The following is a 12,152-nucleotide window of genomic DNA, read 5'->3' as shown; positions in this document are numbered from 1 at the left end:
GAGCTCTCAAATAATAGTAGAGAAAACAAGGCAAAAAGGTATTTATTTTATTTGTTATCTGAACAACCAAGTAATAGGGAACTCAGACCAGATCTCCGGGTCTTAAAAAGGTTGCTTAAACAAAGTAAAGTAATTAATATCATGTGATATTGAGTTGGATTGGGAAACTTTATTATCTAAATATTACACAGATGTTATCTTCCAAATCAAAGAAAATTAGGATTGCAAATGGACCAATAAGGTGTGTTGGACACAAATTTCCAGAGCCTCTGACTTCTTTAAGCTGACCTGTAGACCAGAAGTATGGTAAAAAGAAAATGGCAGCTTCAAAAGATTAGGGATGGATACCCTAGACTAGAGTTCAACACCTTGAAGGCCAAATCATCCGCATAGGTTGAGATTTTATATTCTTAATTGCTAATACAAATAACAGGGCCAGCAGGGAGAAGTCCTGTCTTGTGCCTCTTTGAATTATCTTATCCAACGTATATGAAAACTATTTTATTTGAACTTCCTGGCTTAGGGATAACTTATTTTTGCACAAAGTAACTCATAGGGAAGTACATATTCAGGAAAGATAGCATGAAATAGGCCAACTAAATGGGGTATTAAAACTGCACTACCACTTACGCAGTCAATCTTACTAAGCTTCTCCATATCTTTAATACCTTAACCGGAGTCCCGGGAGCTGCTCTATGCAGCTGTTTTACCCAGAGCTCCTCATGTTCTGAAATACAGACCTAGCAAATGAATTATGTACACCACAATACAAGGGAGTAGGAGGGTTAATCATCAGCCTGAATCTCTTGATTGAAGCATGTGATTGGTCTTCCTGCTCACACCCCCAGGTTTTGGCTGGGGCTGTGAGAACAAGTGAAGGATCTCAAGAAGGACAGCCGCATACAGTAGCTCCCTGATCTCCAGCTGGGTTAGGGAGAAGCTTACTAAAATTTACTTAGTAGATGGTAATGTAGCTTTAATATCAGTACAAAAGTTATGTTGCAAGAACCCAAAAGCCCATCTGGTCCTTGTGTTTATCCTGTCTTCAGTGACCTGATTGCCTCAAAGTCCTGATTTGCCCTGATCTCCGTGTTAAGGGATTCCAATTCTGTTTGGGGTCATTTGGGAAACTTGAGACTTGTAAAAAAGGAATCTAAGCAAAAAAGAAAGGTCAGGCTACCATGGTGTGTACAATTTAGCATTGTAGCAGTGAAATTCTCTAAGAATACCTGAAATGAGTTGTTTGTGTTACAGAAATCATTATATCCGCGTGAATGGTGGGAACGCTGAGAGAATTAATTAACGTTATAGCAAAACTCTTTTTGTTCTCTCAAAAGAATTTGTATAATATTGCATAAACTATCTCACAGCATGTTCAGCTTTCTGCAATGACAAAAAAGTTAAATCTCCTTTCACGTTTGTTAATACACAGTGTGACACCCAGTCTAAGTCTTCTGATTTCCTAGTCTCACAGCAGACTAATCAGGAGTTGCACCTGTAAGATGCTGACAAAAACCTGCTAGGCAGTTTCCTCCATCTCTCAGACCTGGGGACGAGGTTGGCTGCCTCCTGAGAGACTCTGCAAATAGTGAACAATTACCTCTATGTTTTGTATGCATGTGAGACACAAGGTCTTTCACAGGAGAGAGGGTCTTTCTGTGTGTTTAGTGCCGGATAGGCAAGTTGTTTAGTTTAAAGTCTTCTTTGTTTTTCTGCTTAATTAAACTGGCTGAGGCCAGTTGTAGTTAAAACCCTGGAAAAAAGAAATAACTGGAAATGTGTTGAACAAATGCAATGACAACCGCAAAACATATGCAAGATGGGCCAGATCTTCAGTTTGCAGAGTAAACATAAGGTACATAGCTACTTATACTCACTGTTGTGTCCTGAAGGAGAAAAGCAGAACACTGCAAACCCACTCCGAGTAATTTGTGAGGATTCCAGGTCACAGAATCAGCCCTGTAACAATGACAAGAGAACAGAGAATACAGCAGCTGTCACTTGGTGCAGATTGGGATGAAAATGGTTTATAATGATACACTAAAAGGAAGCCTATAGTAAAATAAAAGTGAATGCATTCCTAAAATATATACATTTTCAAAACATATATATATATATATATATATATATATATATATATATATATATATATATATATTCAATTAAGGGGCTTATTTATGAAAGACTTACATTTCAAATATAGTTTTTGTTCATTTGTAAAACCTGTTTATAAATTTGGAAACCACTCAACAGTGAAAGTGATGTGGATTGTAATACAGTGTAAAGTCAGTTCTCAGCTGTATAAACATATTATCATACATTCAGCAGAAGGCACTTGAACAAGATTACACAGCTGGAACAGGTAACTAAATACTTGCAAGACACCCAGCCAGCTGATTTGTCAGCAAACATGGCAGCTACTGAGTGCCATCCAGTAGGGAGTTCAAGTCAGGTGAGAGCACATAGCACATATATGTTCTCTAAACTTTTACTACTACTCTATAATTGTTGGGCAACTGACAGGAAATCTTTAAAATGGCACTTTCCGTGCAATTCTGATAATTTCCTGACTTCCCCTCCAGTTTCAGTAAGCTCATGACACTGATGTAAGCCAGGCCATGAGAGTGTTTAGTGATTGGGTCTTACTGGCCTAATACTTTCCTAATACTGACCACACAAGCAGCAATATCAGCAAAATTACCTAATATCACTGTGTGTGTAGAACAAAATGATCATCATACCTGAGAATGATCTTGTATCAATCATTTTCAGGTCCTTGAGTAACTGTATTAACAGATCTGAGTATTGTTGTATTGTATTCAGATGCGGAACTAGCGAGCTGTGGGCCCCGAAACAGGGAGGCGAGTAGGAACGAACGTTATGTCCATGGGCCCCGGTGCATGGAGGCGGGGAGGAGGGAACTTTATCTCCATGGGCCCCGATGCAGGGAGGCGGGTAGGAGGGAACGTTATGTCCATGGGCCCCGGTGCATGGAGGCAGGGAGGAGGGAACTTTATCTCCATGGGCCCCGATGCAGGGAGGCGGGGAGAAGGGAACATTATCTCCATGGGCCCTGGTGCAGGGAGGCGAGGAGGAGGGAACGTTATGTCCATGGGCCCCGGTGCATGGAGGCGGGGAGGAGGTAACATTATCTCCATGGGCCCCGATGCAGGGAGGCGGGGAGGAGGGAACATTATCTCCATGGGCCCTGGTGCAGGGAGGCGGGGAGAAGGGAACATTATCTCCATGGGCCCCGATGCAGGGAGGCGGGGAGAAGGGAACATTATCTCCATGGGCCCTGGTGCAGGGAGGCGAGGAGGAGGGAACGTTATCTCCATGGGCCCCGATGCAGGGAAGTGGGGAGAAGGGAACATTATCTCCATGGGCCCCGGTGCAGGGAGGCGGGGAGAAGGGAACGTTATCTCCATGGGCCCCGGTGCAGGGAGGTGGGGAGGAGGGAACATTATCTCCATGGGCCCTGGTGCAGGGAGGCGGGGAGAAGGGAACGTTATCTCCATGGGCCCCGGTGCAGGGAGGTGGGGAGGAGGGAAAGTTATCTCCATGGGCCCGGTGCAGGGAGGCGGGGAGGAGGGAACATTATCTCCATGGGCCCCGGTGCAGGGAGAAGGGGAGAAGGGAACGTTATCTCCATGGGCCCCGGTGCAGGGAGACGGGGAGGAGGGAACTTTATTTCCATGGGCCCCGGAGCAGTGAAACAGGGTGGAGGGAACATTATCTCCATGGGACCCGGTGCAGGGAGGCGGGGAGGATGGAATGTTATCTCCATGGGCCCCGGTGCAGGGAGGCAGGGAGGAGGGAACATTATCTCCATGGGCCCCGAAGCAGGGAGGCGGGGAAGAGGGAACATTATCTCCATGGGCCCTGGTGAACGGCTCCTGCCGCACCAATCATAGTTCCACCACTGGCTGTATTGTACCCTGCAGATAACCTTCAGTAAAGGAGAAAAAACTAAATCTACAAAGGGTATAGCCCTACTTTAAGCCTCTGAAAAGAATTGCACAATCTACAAGTTTTATAAGAAGGCACACTGTACAATAACTAACAGAGTACATGGATAAAAGACTGCTGAATGTGTACATCTACATTACTAAAAATCATTAATACACATAAATAAACAATAAAATAATGTATTTACAAATATATCACTAAATATAATGAAAATGATCTAAGCAAAGATGTACTAATCATATAACTGAAACTTAAGCGGAAATAGAACACTAATAACTTGCAACAGGATAAATGGATACGGCCTCCTTCTACATGCTGGAAACTGCAACTGCATCTATACGCATTTGCAAGTGCATGCGAACATATAAACCATGGGTATACCACAAGAGAACCAAAGCATCCCCTGAGGCACATGGACCTGCACTGAATAAAGTTATACATTTAATCAATACATAATTTTTTCGGTGGTCTCTTCCTATTAAACCCATCCCCTACAGACCGTCCCTGAATCTTTTCGTTACCTAACATGTGGCCAGCAAATTCAGGTGATAATAATTAATTTCCCACAATAGTATACCTCCCAACTGTCCTGATTTTGTAAACAGTCCTGATTTTAGGCCTTTGTCCTACTGTTCGCCCCTTGTCTGTCCCACGGGTGGGAACGTTGGGAGGTATCTGCTGTTAACATCTTCTCTGCACACCAGAGCACCAGTGAGCGGTGCTGCACAGCAGATACTGCAGTGTTTGCAGGTGAAGGGAGACTTTTAATGGGCTAGGAAGCTTTATGGGGACGTGGTCACTACCTCATCACGATGTGAATATGCCCCTTGTCCCACTGCCAAAGACTGAAATGTTGGGAGGTATGTAACAGAAAATTGATTTGAATAGGATTTTTCACACTTATCTTATACTTTCTATGGGGAATTAACATAGGCACGAAAAGTCTTTTTTTGGGTTCAATCAGTGGTCAAAGTGGGGTGTATATGGTGGTACGCCATACCGCCACTTCTCCACTTCATTGTAAAACTATAAAATTCCATTGACTTACATTCCAACTGCATTGTTTATACTTCATACCACCACTTCTATATTTTCACTTCGACCACTGGGTACAATGGTGCAAAAAGGTGAAGAACAGAAAGGCGTGCAGCTATAAATGTATGGCGGTTTCATCCATGAAGCATTATCACTCACAGAAACAGCAAACTGAATTTTCCCTTTAGGCTGCATAGAACTCTGTGCTATCAATCACAACTATCGACAGTAGATCACCGACCTCTCTATGCCGTTCAGCAGATGCCTGTGCGTACTGGATAACAGGGCGCTACCTCCCCATGCAGCCTGCAGGATAAAACAAGAAAGTCAGCAACTCTCTAAAGCTGTTGTTGTAGGTGATCTAGAAATCAATAATAATAGTATCTGCATATTTGTAGACCAACATATGTAAAATAAGACATTCTCTCTGAAGTATCAATCCAAACATTATTATTACTAGGGATGTGCACCGGCGACTTTTGAGGTCTCGTGTTTTGTGTTTTGGATCCGGATTTTCATTATTTTTGGGGTTCGGATTTGTCTCGCAAAACACTTGACGAAAGGTCTCGGTTCGGATTTAAGGTTTTGGATTCGGATTTTTTTTGGAAAAAACATAAAAAGTTTAAAAATCAAGTTTTTGGGCTTATTTTCACTCCTATGCTATTAGTAACCTCAATAACATTCAATAACAAGCATTTCCACTAATTTACAGTGTATTCTGAACACCTCACAATATAGTTATTAGTCCAAAACGTTGCAACGAGGTATCTTTCTGGACTGCGTAGAGGAGTGGGTCACCACAATATATATTAAAAACCCTGAACTTTTATGATTCGCACCAATAAATGTACCTGGACTGCGTAGAGGAGTGGGTCACCACAATATATATTAAAAACCCTGCACTTTTATGAATCGCACCAATAAATGTACCTGGACTGCGTAGAGGAGTGGGTCACCACAATATATATTAAAAACCCTGAACTTTTATGAATCGCACCAATAAATATACCTGGACTGCGTAGAGGAGTGGGTCACCACAATATTATTAAAAAACCCTACACAGGTCTGAATTCCACCCAAAAAGTTTATGGACTGCGTAGTGTAGTGTTCCCCACAATATTATTTAAAATTTTTGCAGCAACAGTCAACGTTGTTTAATATCTGATACACCTCTATCTGGACTGCATAGTGGAGTGGCCCCGGTACCCAATTTGGTACCGGGGCCACAATACCTCCTCCAAACATGGTACAGACAATTCGTCATTGAGATCCCATCAAGTATGTTAAAGACAGACAGGGTCGAAGTGTTATTGGTTGACTTTGTAAACCAAAAAACTGTCCCTGTTGCACATAGTCGTGCAATGAAGACTGATTTTTTCATTTAAAGGCACCATCTTTCAAGTGTAGTGTTTGTAAGTCTAAGTCATATTATACTTTTGGTAAAATTGGTTTATTTTGTTCCTCTTTATGGTAACTACTAATAGAAATAAAGTATTAAATAGAAGCGGCAGTTCCTCTTTATGGTAATTAGTAATAGAATTAAAGTATTAAATAGAATTAAAGTATTAAATAGAGTGGTATAGAGTTGTAGTGTGGTATAGATAGAGTGGTCCCCACAATATAATAATAAAACCCTCAACTGGTCTGAATTCCACCAAACAAGTATCTGGACTGCGTAGTGGGGTGGCCCCGGTACCCATTTTGATACCGGGGCCACAATAAAATAAATACACCCTCAACTGGTCTGAATTCCACCAAACAAGTATCTGGACTGCGTAGTGGTGTGGCCCCGGTACCCAATTTAATACCGGGGCCACAATAAAATAAATACACCCTCAACTGGTCTGAATTCCACCAAACAAGTATCTGGACTGCGTAGTGGGGTGGCCCCGGTACCCAATTTGATACCGGGGCCACATTACCTCCTCCAATTTCCAAGTGTAGTGTTTATAACATCTTAACACTACACTAATTCTAGCACGTCAAAACCTCTTGTTTTAAATAATGACAGGGCATTAAACTTTTGATTTAATTTATTGAATTTGTTGGCATTTTCTTTTACTTTTTGAACATGGCAAACGACTGTTGAATGGTCACATAATGCCAAAAAAAAAGTTGCAAGATGGAATTGTCCTTGGGCCCTCCCACCCACCCTTATGTTGTTGAAATAGGACATGCACACTTTAACAAACCAATCATTTCAGCGACAGGGCCTACCAAACAACTGTGGCTGAAATGATTGGTTTGTTTGGGCCCCCACACCAATAAAACAATTCATCTCTCCCTGTACAAACTAAACAGGCTCTACTGAGGAAAGATGTCGTCCTCATCCTCAACCTCTGATTCCTCTCCCCCTAAAGTGTGTACTTCCTCCTCCTCACACATTATCAATTCGTCCCCGCTGGACTCCACAACCACAGTCCCTCTGTACTGTCTGGAGGGCAGTGCTGTACTTCATTGAGGAATTGATTATTCATTTTTATAAACATCATTTTTTCAACGTTGTGAGGAAGCAACCTCCTTCGCCGCTCACTGACCAGGTTCCCCGCTGCACTAAAAACTCTTTCCGAGTACACACTGGAGGGGGGACAACTCAGTTAAAAAATAGAGCCAGTTTGTACAGGGGCTTCCAAACTGCCTTTTGGAGTTCTACCACGTCACTACCTCTAGTTAATTTAGATTGCAAGGCTTGTAAATATAAATACTTTGAAGATAAAAAAAGCAGGCTGCACAGACTGAGGAGCAAGAAAGTGAAATTAAATGGACCACGTTACTTTGGTGGCTATCTATGCCCCCCCCCCCCCCCCGCCCTACACTTGTAGTTGAATATAAATAAAGCAGCCTGCATAGACTGTAGAACTAGAAATTCAAATATACAAAGAAATGGACAAAGGCAGTTTGGTATCTGTCTGCATCAGATCCCCTCTCCACTAGGAGTAAAACAGAAAACTTTTCAGCCGTTATATAATCTAGAATATAAATAGAAATTGAGAAAGGCAATTTGGTATCTGTCTGCATCATAATCATCAACATCCTCCTCAGCGCCAGCTACATCAATATCCTCCTCCCAGTGTACAACATTCACACCTTCATTAGCCAAATCTGTAACTGGACTGTGGGTGATCCTTCCAGCATATGCAGAGGGCGTGCTGCAAATGCTGGATGGAGTCACCTCTTCCCGTACAGTGATGGGAAGGTCAGGGTTCACAACCAACAACACCCTTGGACTCGCCTTGGGGATTTGTGATGTCATCTGTTTAGAAGGCAGAGTTCTTTGCTGTTTTGTTGTTGTTGCTGACAGCATAACTCTCTTAAATTTTTTGTAGGGGGGGGAGGAGGGCTTAGATCCTTGGGTGAAGCTGGACCACTAGTCATGAACACGAGCCAGGGCCTAAGCCGTTCCTTGCCACTACGTGTCGTAAATGGCATATTGCCAACTTTACGTTTCTCCTCAGATGATTTTAAGTTTCTCTTTTTGCTGTTTTTTGAGAACTTGGGCTTTTTGGATTTTACATGCCCTGTACTAGGAGATTGGGCATCGTGCTTGCCAGACGACGTTGATGGCATTTCATCGTCTATGTCATGACTAGTGGCAGCAGCTTCAGCATTAGGAGGAAGTGGGTCTTGATCTTTCCCTACTTTATCCTCCAAATTTTTGGTCTCCATTATATGTAGCACAAGATACTACAGAATGTGTGAACTTGGTAATATTGCAGTACCAATGGACTTATACTGCTGGATTGGTTTTGCAAATTTGGTTATAATTATATATATTTTTTTTAATTTTTAATTTTTAATTTTTTTTTACTTTTTTTTTATTTTTTAAAAACTTGGGAATAATGGGGAAATAACTATGCCCTTAGAAGCACAGAGCACAGGACACAGCACCACTGGACTGAACAGGACACGGCACAGGACCCAGCAGCACTACGGAACTCAGCAGGACAGAGCACAGGACACAGCACCACTGGACTGATACTGCAGAATGTGTGAACTTTGTAATATTGCAGTACCAATGGACTTATACTGCTGGATTGGTTTTGCAAATTTGGTTATAATTATATATATTTTTTTTAATTTTTAATTTTTTTTTACTTTTTTTTTATTTTTTAAAAACTTGGGAATAATGGGGAAATAACTATGCCCTTAGAAGCACAGAGCACAGGACACAGCACCACTGGACTGAACAGGACACGGCACAGGACCCAGCAGCACTACGGAACTCAGCAGGACAGAGCACAGGACACAGCACCACTGGACTGATACTGCAGAATGTGTGAACGTTGTAATATATATTGCAGTACCACTGGACTTTTACTGCTGAATGTGTGAACTTGGTAATATTGCAGTACCAATGGGCTTATACTGCAGGATTGGTTGTGCAAATTTTGTGGTAATTGAAAAAAATTTAATTAGTTTTTGGTATTTTTTAAAATAACTTTTTTTTACTTTTTTAAACACAGGGGAATATTGGGGAAATAACTATGCCCTTAGAAGCACAGAGCACAGGACACAGCACCACTGGACTGAACAGGACACAGCACAGGACCCAGCAGCACCACTGACCTCAGAAGGACAGAGCACAGCACACAGCACCACTGGACTGATACTGCAGAACACAGCACAGCACAGCACAGCACAGAACTAAACAGCACAGCACAGAACTAAACAGCACAGAACTAAACAGCACAGAACTAAACAGCACAGCACAGAACTAAACAGCACAGCACGAGATCTACCAGGACAGAGGACCACCTAACACATCCTCCCTCTACCCTGATCAATGCCCGAGTGAAGATGGCGGCGACTAGCGGGGAATTTATAGGATCCGAGTATCGCGAGATCCGACAACGGGATTATGAGTCAGAGCCTCAGTTTCAGATTTGAATTTGGCGCCAATACCCGGATCTGTCTCGGATCCGACTCGGATCGGCAACGTTCGGGTGGGCTCGGATTTCATAAATCCGAGTGCGCTCATCCCTAATTATTACTAGAAAACTGTCTGCAGACCTCAGTAGTTGTTCCCCTTCTGCTTAACAAACCACAAGGGTTAACTTGCAGCTGTATAAGATGTTTCACAAATCATGGTTCTGTTCCTCACAATTCCATCTCTAGTTTACACAATAGAAGAAGTACGAGCAGTGCACACAGTCAGCTCTCGCAAGGTTTATATAAAGCCATTCCACTGGTTATAAGAATACATTCCCTGTAACCTCCATCAGTTTAGAGATTGATCTCTCTAAATTGTATAATTTTCAGGAATTTATCTTTTATGTCTTTTACAATAATCAATTTGAAGAGCTTCTATCAATTGTTTGCGTGACATCGCATGTAGCTCTAGCTCTCAGCTGGCCAAATTGGGGCATATTAATAGTTCAAAATGATGTGAAAAATGTGTTAAGCACCATCTCTGGAAGAGGTTGTCAGAAGAGCGAAACCCTACTGGTCCTAGTAAGTGTAATTGTCCCTTTAGCTTCGTTTATAAGATTTGAAGTCTTAAAATAAATGTTCCCAGATTTAGGAAATAATTTTTCTAAATTAAAGAATGATGCGGATAAACATAGAGTCATCTCAAGGGTTCATTAATTTGTTTGATTGTACGTGCTTATATGTTGCACTAGTTGCTATGACTACATAACCTCATCCCTTAAATGACTGGTCATAATTAACGAGAGCTAAGTGGACACACTCATGAAATTACTGGGAATAAACTGGACGTTGATGGCAATGGTAATAAAATGACTCATGGTTTGTGTCACTCTATTAATAACAACCTCATTTACGGCAAATTTGTACAGAGTGCTTAAATATATTAAACCCGAGATCTGGAGAGTCTTACATTTTCATTAAAGGTTATCTATTACTAAATAGCACCCCAGTTGGTTTGTATAATGTATACTTGTTTTTTTGAAATAGTAGTGTTCTGTTTTAGTAGCTTTAGAATAGAAGATGATAATATAACATATGAGAACATGAAACAATGATAGCATATGATAGCACGTTTAACCAAAACTAGTACTGGATATCATATGATGGAATAACAATTAGTGTATTATAACAGATAATATTAAATAGAGTGGGGGAGGAAGTAATAAAAGTAATACACAAAGGGGTAAATGTATTAACCTCCGGTTTCTTCTCGGGGGTTGAAGAAACCGGAGGTTAATACATTTACCCCCAAGAGTTCCACATGTAATGCTGGGGACAAGCATCTAAAGAAAATCTATCCAAAGAAAACTGGTGCAAAAGGAAAAAGTTGGTGTCACCAAGGGTGTGTCTAGCTATATTATAGCCTGAGGCACCCCTTATACAAACTACCATAAACATGTGCATACAAAGTGTGTTGACTTTAAAAGAAACATATTGTAATACTTATTATAAGATCTACTACGAAGGTAAATACTGTTAATTTAGCATCAAGAAAATTGTCATTTTTTAAATCAATTCCTCATATTTTGCTGCTCACCAAAACCCGCTGCCTCAGGTGACCTAAAGCAACCAAACAGATTTTAGCTGTCATTTTCCCAGCGCTGCCCTATGCAATGTGCATGAATACCTCTACAGTCGTACTTGTGCTGCCCGACACTGCTGTGATAGTTGTTAAAGATCAAGTAAAAAATAAAACAATTTCAACATTGCCCCCTGAACAGTGCTGCATGTGCCTAGATTGCCTATATGGTGATTATACTCCAGCCAAAGAGTTGACATTGGTGAGGAATTATGTGACATGCCAACCTGTAGAATGAGACAGGAATGGTGAAGACAATAGTACGATAGTATGAGGTGTGAAGCAGATATGCAGTGTGGATGTGTCATACGTGAATTCATGTAACGTTTATGTATAGTGTGAATACAAGATCATTACATACTGCCCTTGGCCCAAAAATTTACCAAATTATATCTGCAACTATGGACACGGATACGAATAATAGTGCATATGAACTGAACTTACATCAACATGCAGCCAAACACCATGCCGTTCACACACGTCTGCAATGCCTTGTAGGGGATCAAATGCCCCAAGGACAGTGGTCCCACAGGTTGTGCTAACCATAAGAGGAACAGAACCCTAAGAACAAGAGAAAAACTGTGTGATCACTTGGGACTGATAATAATACAAATATTCATATTATGTATAGATTGTATAT

At 41.5% G+C, this 12,152-nt stretch overlaps 1 protein-coding gene across 1 annotated transcript in view; it reads right to left on the bottom strand.

Annotated features, from left to right (window-relative positions):
* CSAD (cysteine sulfinic acid decarboxylase) overlaps positions 1-12,152 on the bottom strand; it is a 37,093-nt gene that overhangs the window by 11,638 nt on the left and 13,303 nt on the right. The window contains exons 8-10 of the mRNA XM_075197991.1: positions 11,957-12,073; positions 5,246-5,310; positions 1,878-1,959 (exon numbers count right to left, since the gene is read on the bottom strand). Coding sequence (XP_075054092.1) covers positions 1,878-1,959; positions 5,246-5,310; positions 11,957-12,073 — 264 coding nt within the window. The remainder of the gene's footprint in view (positions 1-1,877; positions 1,960-5,245; positions 5,311-11,956; positions 12,074-12,152) is intronic.

The sequence above is a fragment of the Mixophyes fleayi genome, chromosome 2, assembly GCF_038048845.1.
Source record: "Mixophyes fleayi isolate aMixFle1 chromosome 2, aMixFle1.hap1, whole genome shotgun sequence".
Lineage (NCBI taxonomy): Eukaryota > Metazoa > Chordata > Amphibia > Anura > Limnodynastidae > Mixophyes > Mixophyes fleayi.
Note: the sequence above shows the minus strand (reverse complement) of the source record. Positions and strands in the feature narration are given on the sequence as shown.